This window comes from Ogataea haglerorum (assembly GCF_019207285.1).
Source record: "Ogataea haglerorum isolate 81-453-3 chromosome Unknown 81-453-3_NODE_7_length_556738_cov_96.333754, whole genome shotgun sequence".
Taxonomy (NCBI): domain Eukaryota; kingdom Fungi; phylum Ascomycota; class Pichiomycetes; order Pichiales; family Pichiaceae; genus Ogataea; species Ogataea haglerorum.
In genome coordinates, this window is record NW_025065157.1 from 530,929 (window position 1) to 556,738 (window position 25,810).

Consider the following 25,810-nt stretch of genomic DNA (forward strand, 5'->3'; position numbering starts at 1 on the left):
CACTTCATTCAAGCAAACCGCAACTAGTCTTGGCTACATTAAAAATCCTACCAATAAATGACTCGCACAACTGTTCTTCCCTGATTTCATTGCAGTTCAATTTAGTCATAGTGATGTTGGGCTTGAGAATCACTTATTTTCTGCCTATTTTGCTATCTGAAATTCCCCGTTCATAGTACTCGGGTTGGAATCCAATGCTCGTGTACTGATGCAAGTCACGTACAAGTTCGAGCGTATAATTTCAGAAAGAAACCTGGTATGATCGATTACTGAACTCAACATCATCTACATTTTGACCGTAGATGTTTCCAATTGGGTCTCCCATGTTAGCAGTGGTTTTCTGAGCATCATCAACAGCGATTCCATTCCAAGGCAATCCATAGAGTTCCGGGCCTGCATCAATTCGAGACCAATTCAAGTTCACGTCCGAGCTGAATAAGTTGTTTATATATGTGTCGAGACTTTCTTGACTTTGAAAGAATGGTAAGTTTCTTTCGGTAGCTCCCAAAGTCAAATTGGCATCAATCATCTCTTTGGTCTTCTTTGCGATGCTTGTTATGTTAATTTTAAAATTCTCTGGTGACTTTTCGCCTTTTTCCTGTTCACTACACACTTTGTTAGTCGAATCAATGGCGAAACAAAGCATCAAAGTGAGCTTGAAGCAACAAAAGAAACCATAATCTCCGCTGAGCTCATCAATATCTGCAACACTTTGATAAAATTCACAAAGACATTTCACAAGCTGTTTTGGATGTTTGAATTTGGCCATGATATCGTCGAGCAATGAGTCTTCATGAAGTGTATCGGCTAGGCTTAACTCAAGAGAATTATAATCGATGCTGTCAAATCTGATTAGATCAGATGCGTCAATATTTTGGTTAGAATTTGTGCAATTGCTGGAAATCGAAGTAGCAAATGTCAACGAACTTCGCAGCACGAGAGCAGTCATTTGAGGCTTGAAGTAAACCACATATTTCGGTTTTGCGATTTCCAATTCGCCACGTAATATTTTGTTCACGAGAATATACGATAGAAGTGCACATTTCAGTGAGATAGTGAGTAATCTTTGATCCAACAATTCCAATAGTTTGATCTCATCATATCGTAAATCTCGTCCCTTCAATTCCTGTTTTAGCAGTTTTTGGTTTGATATAACCAGTCTCAAATTCGTGCATAGACCCTGCACCAGCTCTAAAAAATAAAACTTGGTATTCACTTTCCAAGCCACAATGTCCGAGTCTTCAGTTGGTACCATAATCAAGTCCAAAAAAGTACCAATTGATTTCCCAAATTCAATGATTTTCATTATCGTTAGTACCATCTCATTTAGAGAGACAGGACGGTTTGAATTAAAGACCAGCGAAGCTTCTCGGTATAATTCTGTAAGATCGCGAGTAATCTTGTCCCTCTCAGGCATGAAATAACTTTGGTGCTCATCTTGAGCATCCCTATTATCGGCGAAATCGTCATTCACTAGAAGCGGAGTCCCAACAGTCAGCGAGCCAAAAGCATCCAGAAACTTGAGCTGCGCCCAGATTTTGCTCCAAATGTTTGGCGAATGTGAAAACCCTGTGGCAGACGATGCTTTTCCGGTAATTGCATTGATGGAGTCCAAAGATCTGTGCAACCCCATCTGTAAAGCAGTGGACACTGCGGTATGAATAACAGGGAGCAAATTTGCACCATCACCACCGTCTCCATCGACTGCACTATATAGCAGAGATATTCTCAGTAATAGCAGTGCAAGTAAAACGTTAATATTTTGCTTTTTGTCAAACCGAGAAAGATTGAGAGAAGCTTGACAACATTCATCCAAAATTGTGAAAGACTCTTTGAGATCAAATAAGTGCTTATCTTTTTGTTCGCTCAATTCCTTGTAGTTGATGAATATAACTGAAAGCTTGACAATTGCGAAGATCATGGCTAGATTGGAGTACTCATAAGGTTTTTCCGGTTTGACAAAATGAACTTTACCATGCTCATCTCGCACGAACATTGTGTGAAAACGGGACTTTACTTGTATGATGTCAATCAGTTGATTCATCAGAAAGTTGTTAAGATGCTCGTCGAAGTAATCAATTAAGTCAAGCATAGCTGTGTAATGACGCAAAACTTTGGCCTCAATTTCCTGAGCAAATCTTTCTTCGTCTCCCTTCAAACCAAATATTGCGGATTTCGATGGTATTCTGCGGCTATCCTTCCAATGTTTTCTTTCCTGTGTTAACCTGTCGATGAATTGATGTAAAAAGAAAGTCAGTTCTTTCTGGTGGGCAATGGATGTTCTGAAGGAGGCAAATCCGAAAACTAAAAGTCGGGATTTCTTCGCATAAATACAGTTAAGCTTCAGTTTGCTTGATTTCACTGAAAAAACAGAGTTCGTTCCGTCATCTTCGCTGGTCAAAGATGAATTGTCGGAGCGTAATTGCTCATTCTTGTTACGTAACGCTTCCTCAAGGAAAACCACCCTGGTTTTCAACTCTTCAACATCAGTTTGCAAAGAAGGGCCCTCTGTTTGGCTACTCGTTAGGCTTTTGGGTTCACGAATAACCTCAAGATCCGATGAGCCGTTGGACGACCGAGTACTAGGATAATTTGAAAACAAAGGCAATTGCTGGGTTAAAGTTCCGCTCTGGAGGGCAGTTCGTCCCTCAAAGGCCCTTCCACGTCCTATACTATCTTTCAACGGAGGGTGCTTGGCGGATGAATGACGATAATGACATGAATCTGCCAGATGTGACTTCAAACAATTGGAACACGGTAATCTCTTATCACACTTGATCTTCTTTTTCTTGCAGTTGATGCAAACAAATGAGGGCCTGTTTCGCCTTTTTTGAGATTTCAGAGTCGATTCCGGCCGATCTTTGTTTATTAAAATGGTGTCAAGAGTTTTCGTCACTGAAGACTCATTAATATCGGGACTTATGTCCTCGGAACTGGCCATATTTGTATGCTTTTAGGGCTTTCAAAAAATTCCGAGACTCAGAAATGATTATTTAGATAATTGAAGCCGAGATTATTATTTTGCGGATAAAATACTTCCAGTTTCTATATACTAAAGATTTTTTTGGTTACTTACTATCTTGGTAAGCGGCGAAACTTCGGACTACCGATAATTTTGAACGGGCTTCAAGATAGGAAAAAGAAGGGGGGGATGTTTCAAAATGGGAATGGTTCTTTGTTTGCGAGAAAACGTATCATTACGAATTTTATTGCATATCTCATAATTGTACATTATCATTACATTCGTAGACTTCCAATCATTCCAAGATCATATCGATCGGGGACTTTCTGTTCCACTTGCCACATAAGTTAGCAATTTTATAGGTGGAAGTTGAAGTCGTCACTTCCTTCTCTAAAAGTAGATCTTCATGATCAGGCTGGGGCCCAAAATCCCCTTCATATATTGTTGCACCACTTTTTCTCCTTGATTCTACCACGGTGCATTCGTAGCTTCTCAAAATCTCTTCCGCAGTTGGTCTATTTGAAGGATTTGGATCGATCATCCACGTCACCAATTTATCAAGGGCTGAGCTACCATCACAAAACCAAGATGGTGCCCAACTAGGAACTCTCATTTTTTTCAAGTGATTCGCTTTAGTCATTTCCGTAGGGGATGCTGATATGCCAGTCGTAACTGTTGTATTCGTAAGAGTTGATGAGTAAGTGTTTGTGCTAGAAAAAATTGATCCTTCTAAGTCGGTCAAGTCACTAGACGACAATTTCCCTGCATCTGTTAAGTCGCCAGATCTCAGCTTTTGCCATGATGTCCCGTTGTCTGGTAAGACTATATTGGCCGCTATTTCAACCATGATAAGACCACATGAGAATATATCCGCTGGTTTCCCATATATGTGTTTTGAAATCACTTCTGGGGCAATATACTCGCGGTCTCCTTCACGGTCAAAATAGGGGGGGATAGGAAGTTTGGAAGCAACACCAAAATCCCCAATCTTCAGAGATCCCTCAAAAGTGATAAATATATTCGCAGGTTTCAGGTCAAGGTGCAATATACCACATTTATGGATAAACTTCAATCCCATCAATATTTCGTTCAAAATTTTCCATACTCTCCACTCATCTAGCTTTGACACTTTTCCATTCTCTACCAAAAACTTGTCCAGCGATCCATTTTCGCAGCAATCGGTCATTATGTATAGAAATGAATTGTGTTCCCAATAATTAATGAGGTTTAAAATATTTTCGTGGTTGTCGCCTGTATCCGCAAGGTTCTCGTCATCTGCTTCCATTGAGAAAGACCTGAACTTCGCTTGAAGGGTCTTCAGTATTTCAACTTCTTCTAATTTGCGCAATCTAGTTTTCGGTCCTCCCAAAGGATTCTTTGTTCTCTTGACTGCATATTTAATACCTTCGTACTGTATTTCGTACACCACAGAGAATTCACCGGACCCTATCAAACTACAATTTCCAAATTTTGACATCAGATGGTAGTCGATTTGGTCTTTTTTCTCCAACGATTGCTCAAAAGGTAGTGATTGATTGTGAGATCTATGGCTTGGAAGTGAGAATGTGGATGAACTATCCAACGTTAAATCACCATGCGAGTCCGAGTTTCGTGTATTCTGAAATGTTTGTGTAAATGATGGATCAACAGGAGTTTTGGGGCTATGGCCAGTCATCGAGGATATTTTTGGAGGACCCATATTCATTCGTTCTCCCGTTTTTCCTGAACTGAACATGTTATGTGTCGGGCGTTGAGAGTGAGAAGAGTTCCAGCTTGAGTTGTGCTTCGTAGGTGTGCTTCCATCGAGGTAATTGTGTGGTCCTCTGTTTCCATGTTGATTGTGTGTTGCACCCAAACGAGTAGGAGTTGGAGGTAGATTCTCCAGCGACTCAAACTCAGAAAAGCCATCAAAATTCATTTCGTCAATATTCTCTAAATCAAGGTCCTCATCCATAAAATCTTCATGGGATGATGCATCATCCAGTTTGTGTCCGTTGAATAAGGCTTGTCCCTTATGATGATTTTGCTGAGTTTCACACTCGTTAAAAGCCTTACTCCTATTATTCAAGTCTTGCAACGGCCTCCGGCAGCTATTAGGAGAAGCCTTACCAGTTCGAGTGGCTGGTGAATGGGCGGGTGTTTCACTCGCATCTCGAAAAATGCTTGTACTGTGATGACTTTCATCATCATATAAATCATCAAACTCGTTGGTGAATCTCAAAATACAGCTTTCCAGATCCGATGTGTTTATTGCCTTTTGGCTTCTTGACAACGGGCGACCATTTCCATTCGAACCACCACTACTTCGAGGAGCTCTAGTAATACCGTCGATTGAGATTGGCGTCATATTTGAAGAGTTTGGGGATATGATTTCCGATGGGCTACTCCCGCTTCTTGTCGATTTGGATGCTGACGAAGTCGCCATTGTGTGGGCAGAATAATTTAATAAAGTTGATGCATTGGATGATCCAAACGAGCTATTAGCGGCTGTCCTTTCAATCGACCCATTAACATTGAGAGTACTCAGAGGTGGCTTTTTACAAGGCGTTTCGGGCATGGTTTTTAATTTAGTGGCCAAGTTGATGGACTTTTTGCTTTGTAATCCAGTAGAATTGAATGCTGTCTGTAGCGGTTTCACGGATTTAAAAGACGCAGGTGTCACAAATCCATCGGTGTTCCTTGGAGTGAAGTGTACCTGAAGCGCGTCAGGTTTTTTGGCCTCGTACTCAATCTTGTCAGGTTTTGACAGCGAACCTGCGGGAGAACCCTTTGTAGCTTTAGGAGCAGCAGTTTTAACGTCGAGACTAATAGGACTGATTATCTTATCCATCGAAGGCTTATTGGCCGTGTCACACATGAGAGAGTCAGTTACGTCGTTAATGTGATTGTTGTTGAATATTTTTTTGAAACGGGAAGAGGCGGTCACCCTTTTGACCACTGATGGGTTCAAAAATGGAGATGGTGAGTTCGTGAATTGGTGTCCCCCTACTGTAATCCTGAAGTTTTCAAGCTGTTCGAGTTTGCGTTCACTTAGAGAAAGTCTAGGTTCTTTCTGTCGCGAATCTATGGCGCCTTCTGAAACCTTAACATTTCCCGAAGGACTAGTGACATCAGTCCCAAAGTCCAAATCACTTATGGATTTGGTGATTTCATGCTCTTTCTGTAGTTGTTTTCGAGGGCTGGTCTCGATGGATAAGTTCAAAACGCCAGCGCTTCTTCGCAGAGCTGCCTTTTTCGTTGCAAACGGGGGTGAAGGGTTTTTAAGGGTCTTCAGAGGTGATTCACGGTTACTTCTGTTCAACGGGCTCTCAGTGTTGCCTATTGAAGATTTCGGTCTTTCTGTCTGTTTAATCGTTGAGAAATCGCTCGAAGGCGAATAGAGTGTCCGTTTTTTGGTATTCAAAGGAAACCCGGTTGAGTTCATCATTGAGGAATTATGATTGATCGCATCATTCAGTTGATATTGCGTTTGCTGAATATTGAAAAGCTTCTTGGGACTCAACGGGTTATCCTGCTGCATTTTGAGAGCCTCAAACCTAACTGTTGAAGAAGGACTGGTTGTTTCTTTGTTAGTGAGCCTGTTTAGTGTTTGTGATCAATCTATGTGACTTTCTAGATTGTCCTTCATAGAGAACACTACTGACAGAACTTCAAATGGAAAACAAGTTTGTTTACTTTTTGATTTTAATGTTCCCTTCACGGCAACGCGTGGAATTTTTGTGCGTTGCACGAAAGTAAGATAAAAGTTCTGAGCGCGTTGCATAAACCATCGATTAAGATGTATGCTGAAAATAAATCTCAATAAACTAATTGAATTCTAATAAGACGAATACTCTAGATTAACACAATTGAGTAACGTTAATTCTATCTAACGAATGCTACTTGAACTTCTCTGCTTAAATGATAGTATGGGATAAAAACTAGTAATGTCCTCAAATTGAGATAAGGGAGTACAACATTGACACAATATTGGCATTATATATTCCGTTCTGATATACTCAACTCTGGTCATAGAAATCCCCACCACTGATCCAGATCAAGCGTGCTTACTACGAGGAATTGTTGCTAAACTGATTAGTACTATTTCTGATGAAATAAGAAAAAGAGTATGAACGCTCGGTGATGACTGCATCGTCTAATCAACTTGAAAGGAGTATTGCCCCATTTAACTCGTTGTCTCTCTAATACTCTGACAGTTTAATAAATAATAATCTAGTTATGGCTATCATCGAAACGTTCCGATACCGCGACGTCAAACGGTAGCGAATCGTGGAAAGCTTCTCTTGTAGGGAGTTCGAAAGTCTGCCAAATATCAGAGCTTTCTGTGGTGGTATTCTTTTTCTCCGGACCATCAACTTTCGTGTTTCCAAAATACCCCAGCATCTTGCAAGCTTGGCGAAATGAGGGGGCATTTTTTTCCAGTTCCCATATTGGTTGTTCACCGTATGCCGAGCCAGGCCATCGAAGTTGCTTGAAGATTTTGTTGATGGTCGTTCTTTCTATCAAAGTGGGGCTGTCTGTAATATTGAAGGTATTTGATGTATTCTTTTGAAATTGTTCTTTCATTTTTTGCTCTCCTAATTCTGTGAGTTGAGTAATTGTACTTGTGGATAAGACGGTTCTTCCACGATCATCGATCGTCCTCTGGAAAAAATACCTAACTAAGGGCTCCCACATTGGCGAGTCTTGGAATTGCTTCATCGAAGTCAATAATATTGCATATAACTGATTTCTATTATCATCATTGTCCACAACATTAGGGTAAGAGTTTTCGAAATACTGCAAAAACGCTATCGCGTACGGTAGATTCTGTAACTCAAACAAGATGTAATCCATGAAGAGCTTAAGAATGTCGAATTTCGGAGTCAGCACAAATGCAGAGTGATCGCTACTTCGGCTTTGACTGCAAACATTTTGCATGTAGATAAATGCTTCTCCCAATTGACCTTCTTCTAAAAGCTTTACCCTGATACCTAACGACAGCAAATCATATGCAGTACTGTAGTCAATTTTGGTCGCCGGATCGAAAAGCTCTTTAAGTATCGGGAACTGGACACCAGATTTTGCAAGATTCTTTTGGCATAGTAAGGGAATCTGAAACTTATGGAATTGGCGAAGAAATTGCAAGATTTCATGTACATCCTTCAATCCTCCACATATAATGTTCCAGGTATACTTGTTGGGGGCTATACCTTGCTGTTCCATCATATTCAAAATCGATATGCATCTTCTTACCCTATGTTTAGCCCGGGACCGCAAAATGGTGTTGAGAAAAATGTTATATGTTTGGATGTCGGGCTTCAAATCGTAAATAGTGGTCATAGAGTCAAGTATTTCTGTCATGGTCGTCAAGTCGTATTTCAAAGCAAAATGGAGTAGGATTTTGTTGAAAGATACCAGAGTAAGTTTGTGTCCTGCAATATTGATTGCTGATCCGATAGCCTGATCTATTTGGTTTTGGGATGAACGAGCATTAAAGGTATTGTAGGCTACTAGCTTTTGAATGAAATCATTCCATTCTATCGCTGAGGCTGCACTCCCTGGCATCGATGGCAATGTTAGGCTTTTTTTTCCGGCCCAGTACGAATTATGTAGAGGGTTTGTAACTTCTCGTGTCGCTTTCAAACAGAGATTAGAAAAATGAGACCGAATTGCAGATTCGCTTAGAGGTTTTTCATCTTTTGACAGATGCAAGACTGGTGGTATCATTCCCATTTGCTCATAGCCTCTCCTTATTCGCGCAGCTTTGTTGGCCTTGTCTTCAATGGCCCTCACTGTGGTGTTGTATATAAGCCTCAGATCATTTTTTAAAGTTAAATAATGAGAACTTTCCAACACATCCAGTGCTTCGTTGGCCGTGAAATACCCGTAAGTTCGATCTCCAAAAACTTCATTAATTCTCCTTACTAATGGAGCTTTCGGTCGAACGTGACAAGTTCGGAAAAATACCATTTGTCAATCCTTACAAGGTCAACTATCAAGCCTTTTTTTTTCAGTACACGCTTATTATCAACAATCCTTTTGCATAAAGGTGACGTCGATCGACGGAGGTCAGTCTAGCATTTTATATAATTTGTAGAATTCCACCATCTTTCCAATCTAGAGGAATCCACTATTTTCCTATGAAGCCTCTAGGATTGCTATTTGAATAACAATGATGAGCTCTGGGCAAGTATTTTATTGAGTATTTCACCTATACAGTCTCAGAGCTGACAGGGGTAAGTATTTGAAAATTGGGTGTCAACGATGAAGCAAAAGACGAGTCCATGCCACCTCAGTAAACCTCTCCGTAAGCCATGTCCCCCAAGGTTTACATTTATCAGTGTTCGGTACACCGTTCGAAATAAGACAAGTCAGGAGAGCTTGTGCATTTTTGTCAAGCTAGCTAACTAGTGGACAAAATATATGAACTGCACTCTCATTCATGCAACTCGATGATTTAGCGTGAGTCTTTCTAGCATGGAATGAGGCATCAACATGAAACCAGAGTCCTTTAGCAGCGAATCAACCGATAAGCAGTGCTTGGAAAGTCAACATGGAATAGTTGAGAATAGTGTTGCCTCACGAGTATATTTCACTTCTAAGACTTTTCATCATATTAGATGAAGAGGTAGCTGTTCTGGATCGGCGAAGTTACCAAGTCTCAGTTGCATGCATTGAGATCCCTTCAAAGGTAATTTTTATGGAGTCCATCAGTCAAAGGCATTTAGTGAACAGTTTGCATCAGCTCTCGGCTCGTTTCATCGTTTGCTATACGGCGTAGGCCATATGCTATCTGGAAATTAAGGTTTTTAGGGTCGAATCTAATCAATGATTGCTCATTCTTTGTACTTCTGATCAACATACTAGATTTTGAAAAATACCTATTAGTGTCCGGATCCTTTAAAGGGTATTGGATTGCCAATCTGTTTACGAACATTAAGTAGTTAGTTTTGTACAAGTGCATTGGATTTCTTCAAAGTCTCGGTATGTGAGCGATCAGTAAAACAGACATCTCCGCTTTCCAAAAGCTTCATAGTTGCCGAAACTTTTATCGCCATAACAACAAATCATACTTACTATCGCTTGTCATTTTATTTTTTGCCAAGAATTTGAAGTTTTCATTTGCTGAAGAAGACACTGGCTACAAGTCTACATGTCAATTATACGCTTTTGATAGTTGTCAAAGACCTGAAATCCGTACGAAGCTTGGCTGAAACAAAATCCATGAAAATTTCGGTTTCAATAGGCCACAGCCGGTATTGTGCTTGATACGAAAGAAGGATGTGAAAACGATCTGGGATATCTGATTGTTCACGAGCTTCTTGAATAACGTCTGACTCCTATAATGCACAATAGTTCTAACCCTTGAGGATCGAGTGGCAAATTAGCAGAAGGAGGTTGGTTGCTTGTCAGTAGAGCCCGATTACTTTATACAATTAAGAATACGTTGCCCCTTGAAGCTTCTCTGAATGATGCTTACGATGCCGGTACACAAAAGAGCTATCTTCTCCCCCATTATGAGCCTCTATCGAAAATTATAGTTTCATAGTAAACATGATACCATATATGTAGAAATATTGGCAGGAATCTAGGTTATTTGAATTGCGAGAACGCTTGACTCCTGCCAAACTTTTCTGATCGAAAGCGGGTGCCTAACATGAAAATGTTCGAACAAAGAGAAGTTAGTCGACTGGCAAAAACCAATGTCGAGGATTTGAAGCACTTTTAATGTTTTTAATTACTTGATTCGATTTAAGTTTTTAAGTTTAGGCAACGCGTGAAAAGTTAGCTAAGCTACCTTTTTTATAATTTTAGAACGAAATCGTGAAAGATGGAGCATTCTTATTCTTCTCATATATCACAACCATTGCTTAGATTTAGAGTTGTACATGTGAAAGGTATCGATAGAAATCCTACTGAGACTTTAGTTGAGGTAGTTTGCGCAATAACTACAGTCAACGCCGAACTAGGTTTTTTCAAAATACAGAGTTCATTGGATTTGATTTTTGGGGCAGCTCTGCTAGAAAGCTTTAATAGTTTCAAAATAAGGAACGAATGCTCTTCTGTATTCGTGGTTATCCATTCATCAAATCAAGATCTTGCTTCAAAGCCTGCCTTTGGTATTTTGTCCCCTGGAATTCAACATAATATCTGGACACTATATAAGTTAGTGGATGGTGCTCACATAGAGGAGAGAATATTAAGAAACCATAGTGGCAATCCTTTACTACCCGAGACTCCAACATCATGCTATCATTTCCCCAAAATAAAGAAAAGCGGCTTAGCAATTAAGGTTTCTGCTTGTCGCCTTTCTTTATGCATGACCCCTCCTAGCATCAAGTTATCAGCAGGTTTGAATTCTCCGTCAAAGCTTTCTCAAGTAGATCCCCGTGCGTTCCTTTCAGAAAGGTATTTCTCAACCCTCTACCAGAGCACAGTTCCCTTACAATTTTTTGCTAAAACTGCCCTTCCCAGAGTACATGTACTATCCCATTCAAATATTCAGTTAGCCCGCGAGACTATCTCTTCATTTATCATTCGTTCAATGACAAGCCTCTATCAGCGATTTGACTTTTCTCCTTCATCATGTACGCCCTCATTGAACCTATTGAACGATGATGAACTAAGATATCGTGTTGAATTCCTTCGTAATTACTCCGGCAAATCTGAAGACCAATTTAGAGAGTCATTGGACAATCTCAGACTAAGAGAGGCCAAACTACAAATAATTCTTAGCCTAGATTTGCTGAGGCTGCTGGATTGTGGACGAGACAATCAAAAGCCAACGCTCAGGAAATTAAGGATTACTTATGCAAAACAATCTTTGGTAGGTCGCAAGAAAAGGCTGATACCCACACTAGTTGGAACGGCAATTCCTGATCACGCAAGGTTCACGACCGATTTAAAAAATATTCTAGACAACTCAACAAATGAGCTCACTTCGAATCTCTTGATGACAAACATCAACGCTTTAATGGACAAACTATGTGTTCATGATGCTATAAAGGGACTATCACTGATCGAAGAGGACTCAACCTATAGATTTTTGGTGAGCTCTGTTGCTCCATTTTTCCAAAAATATCATCCCAAACTACTTAGAGAGTTGATTAAAAAATCTAGAGGACCTTCAGCTTCTAGAAAATCAGGAGACTCTCATGAAGAACATTCAAAGAGCATTCATTCTCCACCACCTAAGTACTCTGGGACTAGCCAATCGGACACATCAATTCTTGGTGATTCATTAGTATTTTCCAATTTGAAGCTAAAACGGAAAGCGTCTAATCTAGGAGTGACAAAGAATTTATCAAGAAAGACATTTGATATGGTCAAAAGTACTTCAATTACTCAACAACTGTCCACGTCGCAGGCCGGAATTGAATCACAGTCCCGATTGCAAATTCAAGCAAACTCAAGTAATACACGCATCAGCACGGTATCTGCTTTTGAAACCTCTGCAATTTTCAGTCATAGAAAGCGAAACACTGCCTCAAAACATATTGACAACTCGGAAGGGCAAGCTATCTCGTATACGGAGGTGGAAGCCACACCGGTGAAAAAACCACGTGCTTCTCTCGAAATTTTTGCATCTCCCGATGACCACACGACAACCGTAAATGACGTCTCTCCAATAAAGACTAGCAAGATCTCCGATACTCGCGTCACTGCTGCTCCCCTGAAAGTTCATAAAGAGGCAAATGAAAATATTGTACACACTAGTGAAAACACGCCAACAGCTTCAATCACATCATGCACTGAGCAAACCTTACCCATCGCTGAAACATCAATGGGCAATTTTGCAAACGAGATACCTGAAAACTTGGTACCATATATATCGCGCCAATCATGTCTTCTTCTACCTCCATCATCACCAAAAGACAAATCAACCGCACAAGGTTTATCAGAGACATTGGATGCTAAAGAGCACTCTAATACTAAAAGAAAGCTCATTTTCGACTGAGCTCGCTATTCTGTATCATAAGACATAATTTGAAAGTTTTCTAGCTTTGAATGGGGCTTGAAGCCCTATCATGATTCTCCAAAAAAAATTCCGCCATATATCTCTTGGGCACTCGGTTGCAAAGCGACCTCCTTAGCGAGAATGCCACCTATACGCTCTCTCAGTTTCTGTAATTCGTCGTCCCTCAGACCACGGGGCTTACCCTCATTGTGACCTTCAGTTGTCGACGGATTGCTAAGCTTGCCATCGTCGGCCATTGTACTGAGGCAATCCATCACATTTTCGATAAGTATTTTGTAGTTGGGTGAATTTTCATCAAGACCTTCTAAAATGGAGGTGGACCAGCTTCTGAGGTTACCGACCATTATTATTCGAATCACTTCTTTACCCAGAGATTTCATGCCCTTCATCGCACCAAACTGGGTCCCAATTGAATTCTTTGTGGCACTGCTAAGAAACGCCCTCAAGAGCGTTCTAGTTATCCTGGGTTTAAGAGTTTTGTATGATGAACCATACTCCTGAATGATTCTCTGGAGAAGAGAAGCAGCCAGCTCCCTAATTCTAAACTGTTCTTTGTCATCTTCCAGTTCTGAGCGTGTTCCTATTTTCTTAGCGAGAAGGAGAGTGAGTATGCATGGCATTATAGCGTGAATGTATGGGTCAAGAAAAATAGACTTATTGGATAGAAGAGAATATATCACCATTAGCATTGTTGTTAAAATCGTTGGATTTTTCAGATTGTGCGTTATTGTTTCGGCGACGAACTGTATGAAATAAGGGACAAGTTGGTGTAGTCCTGGATCAGCTTCTAATGATTCCAAAGCAGCCGCTCGAAGGCTTTCATTGGTCTCATCCAGCAATGCAGCAACAGCCTTGTCGAAATACAACTGAAGCTCTTTAGAGAGCATATGCTTGACAAGCGGTTTCACATCCAGGTCTTTCTTTCTTCCTCGTGAGTTTTGCTCAACCGTTGTTAATCCGTTAGTTGGGTTGGTTGACAAAGATATTTCATCATTATTTAAGCTCAGTATGTTATCAACCGAACCCCTTTGATTAGGAGGCAATTGCTTGATCTCGCCAGGGTTCGGGTTTTGAGGAATTGTTGGCTGCACACCCTCGATTGCAAGCCAATGGGCAGTGAATGAAGTGAACCTCGGAACTTTAGGGAGTGACTGGTTGATTAGTTTTTCAAATTCCACGTCATCATCGTCAACATAGTACAGCGTTTGACCAGGGCCAACCATTGCTTCTTTAAAAACAAGAGATCTCGAAACATCATAGCCGTACAATGGTTCCAGATTCAAAGCTTTCATGGCCCTGTCAACGTCAGATACAGTAAGTATTTTCCTTTTTCCGTGCCTCATGAATTTCAATGCTTGCTCCAAGATTTCATGAATACGGTACTCGACGTCCATGGCCAAATTTTTAGCCACGTCCTCAGTTAATTGACTTGAAAGGCCTAAACTCTCGGCTGCATCTCTCACAGTGTCATACGGAGACCATAATGTATGAGATGTAGGTATCCTGGCAGTGTTGTTTCCTGTTGCGCTTGACATGGTCTACCGTCAAGAAAAAAAACTATAAAACGAGGTTAATGAAAACAAACTTTTAAATTTTTATATTCACGTACCAGTTCGAGTGTTGGCAGATATTGCCATGCAGAACAACATAGGACCATTTATTCCAAAATAATCTTTCGTAGAAGGTAAAGCTCTCCATTCACCTTTCTTTTGAACACGATCCTGTCTACCACAGTGCCTGCAATGATCATGGATTTGGCACTATAATCTCCAACAGCAAATATTTCAGGAAATTTGTGACTGAGATAAGGGAAAAGTGAGTGATAAAGATCGGAGTATTCCAAAACGTCTTCCCTAGTTATCTCGATAGTTGTACTGACATTCTCATATGTGTCATGGATGAATCGCAACGGGGAGTCTCTGGCGGGTTTCAGATTTCTGCATCTCATTATGAACAGCAATAAAACCTGGTCTGAAAAACCTTTCTTTTCGATTTCATTGACTTCGTTAGTTCCGAATATGAATATTAGACAGTTATCGAATTCAGGGTCTAATGTAAGAGCTTTCCGCAAAGTAAGCGGTTTGAACTTTCGTATCAGTGACTTCTCTGTGGAGTCGCACAACTCATACGCTCTCTGAAATAGCGATTTTTGAGAAGACCGGTAGCGTTTAACGAGTTCTATGACCTTTTTATTGGTATTCACATTCTCCTCAATTTTCCAGGTTTTGAAAGTGGTTATACGAGAAGCTAGAATGTCTCGTAATTTCGAGAGTCCTTCAAGGTGCATCCTCAAGGTGTACTGATTTTTTTCACTCGTTAGTTGATGCAGGAAACCCATAAATCGTATCAACTCCTTAGGAAGAGGAGTAGCTAATGAAAGGTCGAAACTTAGGCCACTGGAGGATGTACCCAGAGGCAATTTAAGGCCAAATTTAATTCCAGCTTCAATTACTTCATCCTCAACTTTCAGTGTTAGCGTTGTCGTTTCTGACTCGTTACCATCGAGCACGAACCCATAATTAAGGAGTAGTTCAGTATTGGATTTGCTTCCGTAATTATTGTAGACCTCTTCTCCACGCTTGATACACTTGGCTGAAGATTTGAACACAAAATTGTTATCCTCAAAGCTCCATGTTACTTTCTCGCCATTTTTATGGTTCAGAAGGTCAACTATAGGACATAAGAAACCTATATTGAGACTTCTCTCACTCTGTTTACGCAAAAAATTGGGAAATGCTCTCGTACAATAAATAGAGTACGCCCATGAATATGCTTCAAAACTCTTCCAAGATCGAGATTCCTTGTAGAGTGGGGTTCCTTCCATAACAAGATCTGGTCTCTTTTCGTTTAATAACGACATAAGAGACCTCCATTTTTCAAAAAGCTCTTCTCGTTTTTGTCTTAATTTTGGGTACGCATCAGTCCCTTTTAGTAGTTCTTTTTCGTGATCACTCCAAAATAGTGGAAGCCCAATCTCTAAGCATGTACTTGGAAGAAATGCAATGTACGGCTCATACATTTTTGACAAACTGTTGCCATTAATCAGCGTCTCTGTCCTGTCAAATTTGAGTTTTGCTAGTAGGAGTAAGCCAAGATCATCGACGGGGTTGTCAAGGCCAAAAAATTCTGTTGCCATTTCTGGAGTAATGAATAGAGCTTCAGGTACTATAATGAGAGGTTCGTCGAAGTTGACTTCATGTTTCAAAATACCGTAGACACCCTTATCATCATTGAGAGTAAACTCAACATTATCAAAGTATGCACCATGTGACTTGGACCACTGGAGCAAGTTCTCTAAAGAGTTTTGGGACATCGTAAATAAATGTCGGACTTCTCATTGACATTCTGCTCTCAGGCACGCTTTTGATTAACAAATCAATTAGTCAGACATTATGTAGCCTAAAAATCTATTGGAGATAGAGTCGACAAGAAAAGCGACGTTTTGGAAGCTGCTTGAAATCAAATGTCTCAGATTACAGTCAACGGATCAAGACTTTTGGACGGAAAATCAAATTTCAACCTTTTAGCGAATGACACTATTCAGTCTCAATATAATAATAATAACCACAAATACGGCAAACTATATGAACTAGCTATTAAGTTATATCTCAATCGAAACTTCGAAAAAGCTTGGTCACTAATCTCCCCGATTGTTGAAAATCTACCTGAAGCTCATAATGATGGAACCGAGATCGAGAGGCCGCTTCTCGTGAAAATATTCAAACTTTATTTGTCGCTGATTGATTTGAAACTAAAAAGAGAGACGAGAGACTCTCATGACTTCTTGAATTCAGAATATTCCAAACGACTTCAGCAGGGAGTTTTATTCATACAAATTCGAAATATCTACAATGAAGAATACGACCGCATAGATCCTGAATTATTACTGCTATGCTTTATAGTGGAGCTCTCAAACGGATTTCCTTTGATTGAACTAAGAGCCCAATTGGAATTATACCTGACTTTCAATGGTATCCTTTCAAATGAAACGAAACAAACAATGAGATCATCAGGAATGATGAGAATTGCAGAATTTTACCTTCTTCATATCCTCCCAAAATTTAATGAGTTTAGGAGGTCTGAAAAGCTCATAAATCGGATATTTGCTGAGGATGATTACCGTAGGGACCACTGTCTTTCAATACTGAATCAAATAGTAACCAGTTACAAGGCAGGCGACAAAAAAGTACCATCATCAACTGACTTTAATGAGCAAAGGCTCAAGACTCGCAGAAGAAAACATGGCAAGAGGATTCAAGAACATGTCGACGATAATTCTCCGATGATTGCAGATGACAATAATGGAATTTATCGATTTTTGAAGAATGCACTGTCGACGCATCAACTACGCGGTTTGAAGAAAGTTGTCATTCGAGGAACCTTTTTGATATTTATTCTAGGAATCATTATAGGTTCATGTCAAATGTATTCACGAATTAGAGGTCGACTGTTGTGGTTTTTCATGAAAGTCAGACAGACACTGGGGATGGCACTGAAAATCACTTATATATAGTATAGTAACATCAATATAAAATGTAAGCTTTCACACCTGTGCACCGTAACGTTAGATCCCTCTCGTACGTTCCAAATTCTAAGCAAGTGTGGTTGCCTTGAAATAACGCTCAACAGTAAGATCACCCCTGCCTATTTTTAATTATATTTACATCCGGATTGACTGGTCACTGTATACCTTAATATCTGACACTATCTAAATCTTCACTCCAAGTATTGAAGTAAAAGTGTTCAGTACCTACAAAATTCAGAGTTTTTAATAATAAAAAAAAAAAACACGGAGGCATTTTATCAGTTTGTGGAACTATGAACTCACCAAATCAGGAAACTCACAAACCTACATCAGAAGAGCTCTATCCGATTGCTCTATTAATGGATGAGCTTAGGCACGATGACGTCGCCAGCAGAGTACAGGCTATGAAACGGTTGGACACGATTGCCATTGCATTAGGACAAGAGAGGACTCGCAAAGAGTTGATTCCTTTTTTGGATGACGTTATCCCAGAAGATGAAGATGAAGTCATTGCGGTGGCTGCAGAAGAGTTGGGGAAGTTTGTACCATATGTCGGTGGCCGCGAGCATGCCATTATACTTATGCCTGTCCTTGAAAAAATCGCCGCATGTGAGGAGCCAATCGTGAGAGACAAAGCAGTCGATTCGCTGAATGCTATTAGTGAGGAATTGGATGATGCTCAAATATTACAGGAGTTCATCCCATTGATTCAAAGACTAGCGAAGGAAAGATGGTTTTCCTTACATATAGCAGCAACTGGTCTTTTCAAAAGTGTGGTTGTCAGAGTTCCGTCGGAAACTAGACTGGAGTTGCTAAGACTTTACCACGATCTGATTCAAGATGATTCTCCTATGGTGAGAAAGGCCGCAGCAACGCATCTGCCCGAGCTGATTGATATTTTGGCAAAACATTTCAAGGCGCCAGAGAATATAAATGAGTTTCATTGGGATCTTATTACTTCCATGTATGAATCTCTGGTGAATGACAATCAAGATTCTGTGAAATTTTTATCTGTTGATGTGTTGATAGCAATCCTTGCCTTCTTGAATGAGATAAATGAAACATCTCATAATGAGGATCTATTCAAAAGTTTGGTCACACTGGCCAGTGACCCAAGTTGGAGAGTCAGATACATGGTTGCAGATAGATTTGAAAAATTGGTGATTAGTTTCAACGATGAACAATACACGCTAAAGTTAGTTTCAAACTTAATTTCCCTGATGAAAGACAATGAAGCCGAAGTTAGAAAAGCGATTGCAAAGCAGCTTCCTGGTGTTTGTAAATTAGCAAACGCATGCGATCCCTCTATTGTGTTAACAAGTATTGTTCCCGTTGTTTCCCAGCTCAGTATGGATGAATCAGAAACGTTAAGAAGCGCGTTGGCTAGCGAAGTTACAGGACTAGCCCCAATTCTTGGTAAAGATGCTACTATAGAGCACTTGTTGCCAATTTTTATTGAAATGCTAAAAGATGACTACAGCGAGGTCAGGCTGAATATCATTTCTAATCTTCAACTTGTGAACGAGGTTATAGGTATACAGCTTTTGTCTGAATCCCTACTACCAGCTATCACGGCGTTGGCCAACGATAAACTATGGAGAGTCAGACTAGCCATTATTGAACAAATTCCTCTTTTGGCTGAACAACTTGGGGTTGCATTTTTTGATGAAGCTTTAGGGCAACTTTGTATGGAGTGGTTATGGGATCCAGTTTACTCTATCAGAGAAGCGGCAGTTTTAAATTTGCAGAGTCTGACAAGGTTTTTTGGTGAAGAATGGTGCAAAGTGGAACTGATTAAAAGAATTGAGGCCAAGAAACAAACCAAGGATTTTGAGAATTTTATATGCAGAATCACATGTTTATTCGCCTACACAAAGTTGATTCCAGTCGTTTCAACCGAAATGGTTGTGTCAGACCTTTATCCGCTTATTGATGAACTGAAAGATGACCATGTGCCGAATATCAGATTCAATGTTGCTAAATCGTTGCTTGTTTTAGCAGAGAAGATAATTTTGGTTGATCGTGAATTCATTGTAAGCAAAATCAAGCCCACACTGGAGCTCCTTTGTTCAGACGAAGATACTGATGTCAAATACTTTGCTGAGAGCAGTCTGCACTCTGTCAATGAGATTTTGGGGAAATGAGTTGGTTTGTGTAACGCGAGACAGTCGTTTGTACATCAATCTCAGCGTTATCCATCTGACAAATCAAATATTTACCTTCCAAAGCGAGGTTCAACAGATTCTGAGGGCTAGTTTTTGAAAAACAGACTTGTCTACTCTTTTCTTCAAGCAACCAGTTCTTCTTGAATTCGGGTTCCTTTGACAACTATTGGTATGGTACCGGCTGTGGGGATCGCAAATTTTCTGTGACCCAAAGCTGTGATTATAGCACGAATTTCCCCAGCATGTGAGGTTGAACTGATATAGACATCGTCAGGATAATTCTCAAATACGTCTTGCAAGAATGCATCAGCTCGAAGGCTTTGTTCGCTCAAAGATTCTCTCCAGTCGTCTCTATAATAAATGTCTTCTTCCTGAAATCCTTTTTCAAAAGTAAAACCAAATTTGGAAAATCTTTGAGCAATTATTCTTTTTGGGGACCTCTTATCACATAGATGAGAGCCTATGGTTTCTCTTAAATTTTCCGTGACGATAGGTAAATGTCTTTTGGAGGAAAGGAGTTGAGTCGGATCTTCATTTTCTTCACAAATAGAAATGTCTTTCCAGGTGCGAACCAGTGTCATGCAAGACCGGCTAAATGGTGAGCTGAAATATCTGGTAGGAATTGGTGCTCCGTGCTCAATTTGTCTCTTCCATGCTTTATTCAACTCATCTGCCTGTCTCTCACCCAAGGGTGTCAACATCGGGTCTGGTCCCCATACAATTTCTCTTCCATCTGGTAAAGTGGTGCCGGTGCGATGAGACCAGTGATTATTCCACTCTTCGATACCGAAGATTGAGACTGCTTCATTGTGGTAACCTTGACCATGCCGAGCACATATAAGAAGCTTGTATGACTCATTCGGCTTTTTATCAAGATTTAGTTGATGGAGTTTGACTTTGAGTGCAGTCCAAGAGCTCACAGCCAGCCCAAAGTTTTTTCTGAGCAGGTCAAAGCTCAGTTCATCAGTAGACTCATCTGATTGTTTAAACATGCCCTGCACAACTTCAAATCTCCAAGGTCTCAATGTCTTGCCGGTTTGGGGATCCCGTTGATATCTGGCTTCCGATATCAATTTTGTATATATCACTTCTTGGTCGGCATTTGCATGAGCATCTTCTACATCACATTGTGTAACCTTTATCAAGTCTGACATATTGTCAACTTTTTTATTTTAATTGTTTATATGTAGAGAAGAGAAACCAAGTGGTGAATCTCAAATTACCACAGAATTTCATTTAAGGGAAAATATACACTCTTACACCACTTGAAAAGATTGGATTTCAGATACGTCAATAGTATGTTGCAAGTGAGATTTTAGTTTGGCACACACCAAAAAATTCTTATTGGGGGTCTTTATTTTGGGAAAAAGTAAACAGGTTACTTTGTCATCTTTATTGGCGCACAATTGAAATCTGGATTTGATTGTTGCTCTCAAATAGATCCGCTGATTTCCACGCACATCATATCACATTTGACTCTAGATGTCGTTCATTCACAATCATTTCAATTCTTCAAATATTCCTACGATAAGATCCGCTAGAGTATTCAGAAGAAATCCTGAGAGTGGTCCCTCTTCTCCTAACACGGCAAGATTACAGGCTCAACCAATTGGCTGTTTTTCTCAATCACAGCATACCCAGCACCAAGTTTCGAATCACAAAGAAATACGTTCATATGCAGAGCAAACGCTTGGATCAGGATCTGCCTTAGCGCAAGCTGTCAAACTACCACGAGACGAGGATCTTAATGAATGGTTAGCCGTGCATGTTGTTGACTTTTACAATCAGGTCAACATGCTATACGGAACTATTACTGAATTTTGCTCCCCAATCACTTGTCCCCGAATGATAGCTACCCAAGAGTATGAATATTTATGGCAGGACCCGATGAACAGAAGTAGCAATAAACCTACATCTATGTCTGCTCCAGGTTATGTTGAAGCTCTCATGGTGTGGATACAAGGTTTTTTGGATGATGATAGTATTTTCCCAACGAAAATGGGAGTGGGATTTCCCAAACAGTTTCCATCCTTAGTGCGGACTATAATGAAACGACTGTTTCGTGTTTACGCCCATATGTACTGCCATCATTTTGATGAAATCAATGAGCTCGGGCTGCAAACACACTTGAATACATCGTTGAAACATTTTGTGCTATTTTGCTCTGAGTTCCAGATTCTCACTTCCAAGGATTATGGTCCTCTTGATGAGCTTGTTGCTAGAATGCTGGATGACAAAAATCACAAATAATTCAACTGGCGCCATGCTACGCCTGTTTATTATATCTATGTTTACCTTTTTATTGTGTTTCTGTAAGCTTGATAACATTTATCACGTGATCGTTCATCATTTTATAGCTAGGCTGTAGTGATAGATTACAATGACAAAGCTCGTTCTACTTCTTTTGATAAGCAAAGTTTTCAATGTCTGACTTGAATACGAGTGTGGACCATAGCTGGTCTCGAAAAGTGAAAGATACGGTAAGATTGATATGCTGGCAGCAAGTAACCTAACTAACATGAAAAAGCTTGCCGGTTTTGCTGGTGGAGGAGCACAGGTCTTAGTCGGTCAGCCATTTGATCTGGTCAAGGTTCGAGTCCAAACCGGACAGTACAACTCACCAATTTCTGCGCTTTCTGATACCCTGAGAAATGAAGGCCTGGGAGCATTTTATAAAGGAACCTTAGCTCCTTTAATTGGAGTCGGAGCTTGCGTTTCTATTCAGTTTTACGGTTTTCATGAGGCCAAAAGACAAATCCTAAAAAGGAATTCCAAACAAAATGACTTGACTTTGGGGCAGTTCTATGTTGCCGGGGCATTTGCTGGTATCGTCAACGCTCCGATAACCTCTCCGGTTGAGCAAATCAGGATTTTGTTGCAGGTACAAAAAGACAGTCTAAAAGTATACAATGGTCCAAAAGATGCAATAACAAAAATTTACAAAGAGGCAGGCGTTTTGAGAGGTATTTTCAGAGGGATTGTGGTGACTTTCCTGAGAGAAGCACAAGCGTATGGTGTTTGGTTCCTGACGTATGAGTATCTGATCAACAGATTGATCCGGCTCCATCAAATAGAACGTCAGAACATCTCAACAATGGAACTTCTTGTCTGCGGCGCTGTTGCCGGAGATGCTTTGTGGCTTAGCTCTTATCCATTGGATGTGGTGAAAAGTCGGCTTCAAAGTGACCGGTTTGGAAGAAATTCGAGGTACAAGGGTTCAGCTGTCGAAGTCGTGAAACACATTATGAGGCACGAGGGACCATTGGGATTTTGGAAAGGAATCGGCCCTACCCTTTTAAGAGCGATCCCTTGTAGCGCGGCAACATTCACCACTGTTGAGTATGTTTTGAGGCTTCTAAACTGATAAGCAATTGGATCCTATCGACTAATTATCGAAAGCCTTTTCTTTTCGTACGTTCGACTGGGGCCCGAAAACTTCCATATTTTATTAAAAAAGATCTGTATTATAAGTTCGCGGGCAAATTCACTTTAGTTAGTAATCGCCTCACTTTCCGCTTCCTCATCTGCCCTTTAATCAGTCTCAATCACACCATAGCTAAGACATCTCGGGGCAAAGATATACACAGAGCTGCATTGAACAGCTAACATACAATATTCATTTGACCCATTGACGCTACTATGGCGGGCAACAGCTCCTCTACCTCGCCTCCATATCTTCCCTCTAAAAATGACAGAACTTTATCAAAAGTGGAAGACAGTTTAAAAAATGAAGCCAATGAGGGAGAATCAGCAGTGGTTAGTGATGAGGAGGATTATAACGACTGCAACGCTCGAACGGATGACACATGTGGCCCTGAATTGGATTTGCTAAACCAAAAACTTCAAAAATTCAACCTTGCGCAAAGCTCAAGAGTGGGGTCTAACCCGACTATTGAATTCAACAAAAGACCATTAAATGATACCCCTATAGTAAGTGGTACCACGTCACCACGCGTAGGGATCGCAATGTCTCCTCTCGATCTAAGTGAAGATGAAGATGATATAACAAGCAAAAATATACATAATAATACCGTGAAATGCAGAGCTGATCGCAATCAACATTTGGAGCCCTATAATATGAGCTCTAGCTCAACAAAGGCTGTCAAAACGACCCTTGATATTCCTGGCCAGACCAAGTCGAAGTTATCGCCTGACGGGACGATTGTCAATACAAGCGAAAGGGTTGTGGTGGTTATGATTGGATTACCAGCTAGGGGAAAGTCCTATCTTAGTAACAAGCTGGTCAGATATTTGAACTGGCTTCAGATTAACGCCAAAATATTTAATGTTGGATCCACACGAAGAGCAAAGGCTGCTAACGTAGGGCCAGAAAATTCACCCTTACCCGACAAGAAAGCTGGCAATTTACATGACGCAAGTTTCTTTTCCCCTGATAACAAATCCAACATTCTTTTGAGAGAGGAGTGGGCTAAAGAGACTTTGGATAACTTATTACATTACCTTTTGGAGGGTGATGGGTGTGTTGGAGTTTTTGATGCCACAAATTCCACTAAGATGAGACGCAAAACTGTCCTTGATATGATCATGGAGAAAAGCAAAGGACAGCTTAAAGTTCTCTTTCTAGAGAGTATTTGTAATGATAGGACAATACTGGAGGACAATATACTGCTCAAATTACAAGGACCTGATTACCGGAATATGGACCCCGAACTCGCCATCAAAGACTTCCTCGGAAGATTGAAAAATTATGAACTTGCGTATGAGACCATTGATGAAGAAGAAGAACAAAATAAAAACTTCCAATATGTGAAGATGATTGATGTTGGTCGTAAGGTTATCGCGTGTAATATACGGGGATTTTTGGCATCACAGATCATCTACTATTTTTTGAATTTTAATCTGAGTCCTAGACAAATATTCATCACAAGACACGGGGAATCGGAGGATAATGTCAAAGGAAGAATCGGTGGGGATTCCGATTTAACTCCGAGAGGACATGCTTTCGCTAAAGCCCTCGCAAAATTCATGGATTTCAAGAAGCGTCAGTTTAGGGAAAACCAATTAAAGGGGTTCAATGTGAGAAACGTTAGTCTTGTTTCGGGCTCTCAACTAAAAAAAACTGCACCTGAAGAGCCCTCTTTTTCTGTCTTCACTTCGATGCTACGTCGTAGCGTACAAACAGCTAAGTATTTTTCGGATGACTTCTATGATATCAAGGAAATGCGTATGCTAGACGAGCTGGGAAGCGGCAAATTTGACGGTATGACATATGAAGAAATTCAGAAACGTTTTCCAGATGAATTCAAATCTAGGTTGGAAAACAAAATGGCCTACAGATATCCTGGTGTTGGTGGTGAATCATACTTGGATGTAATTGCAAGGCTTAAACCTCTAATAACCGAGCTCGAAAGGACTACGAATCATATTTTGATTATCACACACAGAGTCGTTGCAAGGGTTCTGATTGCATACTTTTTGAACTTGAACAAAAAATCGGTGGGAGACTTGGATGTGCCTTTGCATACAATCTATATGTTTGAGCCTAAACCATTTGGCGTAGACTACCATATTTATGAGTTTGACGAAAAGACAAATTGGTTCAACGAACTAGATCCAAAGAGCTTACAAAACAGTAAGAGGATGAGGCAAGTTGGTATCTCCTTCAGGGAGCGCGCATATTCAGTGGTGCCTACGGCTCCTAGAAGGAAACAGTCACTGCTATTTTGCGATGATAATATCAACGAAGGTCCACAGACTGTAGATTCACAATCATCTATTTCTTCAAGCTCTTCATCCACCAGCCAGTCATTTGGTTCAAAGACTAACAATCGTACAAACAAGACCATTCTGGACAATATTAACTCTGCCAGAGGTTTGGGGCAAGCACCTAGTAATTGTTCGTAATGTTTTATTGTTGGGTTAAAGACAGCAAGGGAACATATATGTAAGCAAAAAGCATAAACTTTCGACCTAAATTCTACATTGCCGTTGAGTTCTTGATAAAGACCAAACTAAGCATTCGAACTATATAGCTTGCTGAACGTGAAAATATTCAAAGCTAGCTTTGCTTATTTCTTGGCAGCCTTTTGAGCAGCCTTGGTGACCTTTCCGGCACCAGCAGCAGTCTTCTCAACAGACTTGATAACACCGACAGCAACAGTTTGTCTCATATCTCTGACGGCAAATCTTCCCAATGGTGGGTACTCAGTGAAGGTCTCAACACACATTGGCTTAGA

General features: G+C 40.4%; 13 protein-coding genes across 13 annotated transcripts; 6 read left to right on the forward strand and 7 right to left on the reverse strand.

Moving 5' to 3' along the window:
- Positions 1 to 241: 241 nt before the first annotated feature.
- Positions 242 to 2,941, reverse strand: KL911_002973 (uncharacterized protein; the record flags this gene model as incomplete). The annotated part of the gene is made up of 1 exon (XM_043198101.1): positions 242 to 2,941. The coding sequence occupies one exon, from the start codon at positions 2,939 to 2,941 to the stop codon at positions 242 to 244; it is 2,700 nt and encodes an 899-aa protein (XP_043054571.1).
- A 316-nt stretch (positions 2,942 to 3,257) lies between these two features.
- KL911_002974 (uncharacterized protein) lies at positions 3,258 to 6,482 on the reverse strand (the record flags this gene model as incomplete). Its single annotated transcript, XM_043198102.1, has 1 exon — positions 3,258 to 6,482. One exon carries the CDS (start codon positions 6,480 to 6,482, stop codon positions 3,258 to 3,260), a length of 3,225 nt encoding a protein of 1,074 aa, XP_043054572.1.
- A 692-nt stretch (positions 6,483 to 7,174) lies between these two features.
- On the reverse strand, positions 7,175 to 8,914 carry KL911_002975 (uncharacterized protein; the record flags this gene model as incomplete). Its single annotated transcript, XM_043198103.1, has 1 exon — positions 7,175 to 8,914. One exon carries the CDS (start codon positions 8,912 to 8,914, stop codon positions 7,175 to 7,177), a length of 1,740 nt encoding a protein of 579 aa, XP_043054573.1.
- Positions 8,915 to 10,775: 1,861 nt separating this feature from the next.
- Positions 10,776 to 12,902, forward strand: KL911_002976 (uncharacterized protein; the record flags this gene model as incomplete). The annotated part of the gene is made up of 1 exon (XM_043198104.1): positions 10,776 to 12,902. The coding sequence occupies one exon, from the start codon at positions 10,776 to 10,778 to the stop codon at positions 12,900 to 12,902; it is 2,127 nt and encodes a 708-aa protein (XP_043054574.1).
- A 68-nt stretch (positions 12,903 to 12,970) lies between these two features.
- On the reverse strand, positions 12,971 to 14,458 carry KL911_002977 (uncharacterized protein; the record flags this gene model as incomplete). Its single annotated transcript, XM_043198105.1, has 1 exon — positions 12,971 to 14,458. One exon carries the CDS (start codon positions 14,456 to 14,458, stop codon positions 12,971 to 12,973), a length of 1,488 nt encoding a protein of 495 aa, XP_043054575.1.
- Positions 14,459 to 14,580: 122 nt separating this feature from the next.
- On the reverse strand, positions 14,581 to 16,236 carry KL911_002978 (uncharacterized protein; the record flags this gene model as incomplete). The annotated part of the gene is made up of 1 exon (XM_043198106.1): positions 14,581 to 16,236. One exon carries the CDS (start codon positions 16,234 to 16,236, stop codon positions 14,581 to 14,583), a length of 1,656 nt encoding a protein of 551 aa, XP_043054576.1.
- Positions 16,237 to 16,386: 150 nt separating this feature from the next.
- Positions 16,387 to 17,436, forward strand: KL911_002979 (uncharacterized protein; the record flags this gene model as incomplete). The annotated part of the gene is made up of 1 exon (XM_043198107.1): positions 16,387 to 17,436. The coding sequence occupies one exon, from the start codon at positions 16,387 to 16,389 to the stop codon at positions 17,434 to 17,436; it is 1,050 nt and encodes a 349-aa protein (XP_043054577.1).
- A 305-nt stretch (positions 17,437 to 17,741) lies between these two features.
- Positions 17,742 to 19,592, forward strand: KL911_002980 (uncharacterized protein; the record flags this gene model as incomplete). Its single annotated transcript, XM_043198109.1, has 1 exon — positions 17,742 to 19,592. The coding sequence occupies one exon, from the start codon at positions 17,742 to 17,744 to the stop codon at positions 19,590 to 19,592; it is 1,851 nt and encodes a 616-aa protein (XP_043054578.1).
- A 143-nt stretch (positions 19,593 to 19,735) lies between these two features.
- Positions 19,736 to 20,767, reverse strand: KL911_002981 (uncharacterized protein; the record flags this gene model as incomplete). Its single annotated transcript, XM_043198110.1, has 1 exon — positions 19,736 to 20,767. The coding sequence occupies one exon, from the start codon at positions 20,765 to 20,767 to the stop codon at positions 19,736 to 19,738; it is 1,032 nt and encodes a 343-aa protein (XP_043054579.1).
- Positions 20,768 to 21,095: 328 nt separating this feature from the next.
- KL911_002982 (uncharacterized protein) lies at positions 21,096 to 21,863 on the forward strand (the record flags this gene model as incomplete). The annotated part of the gene is made up of 1 exon (XM_043198111.1): positions 21,096 to 21,863. The coding sequence occupies one exon, from the start codon at positions 21,096 to 21,098 to the stop codon at positions 21,861 to 21,863; it is 768 nt and encodes a 255-aa protein (XP_043054580.1).
- A 268-nt stretch (positions 21,864 to 22,131) lies between these two features.
- KL911_002983 (uncharacterized protein) lies at positions 22,132 to 22,977 on the forward strand (the record flags this gene model as incomplete). Its single annotated transcript, XM_043198112.1, has 1 exon — positions 22,132 to 22,977. One exon carries the CDS (start codon positions 22,132 to 22,134, stop codon positions 22,975 to 22,977), a length of 846 nt encoding a protein of 281 aa, XP_043054581.1.
- Positions 22,978 to 23,252: 275 nt separating this feature from the next.
- On the forward strand, positions 23,253 to 25,478 carry KL911_002984 (uncharacterized protein; the record flags this gene model as incomplete). Its single annotated transcript, XM_043198113.1, has 1 exon — positions 23,253 to 25,478. One exon carries the CDS (start codon positions 23,253 to 23,255, stop codon positions 25,476 to 25,478), a length of 2,226 nt encoding a protein of 741 aa, XP_043054582.1.
- Positions 25,479 to 25,642: 164 nt separating this feature from the next.
- Positions 25,643 to 25,810, reverse strand: KL911_002985 (uncharacterized protein; the record flags this gene model as incomplete). The annotated part of the gene is made up of 1 exon (XM_043198114.1): positions 25,643 to 25,810. A coding segment is annotated over one exon (168 nt), but the record flags the coding sequence as incomplete, so codon positions are not given.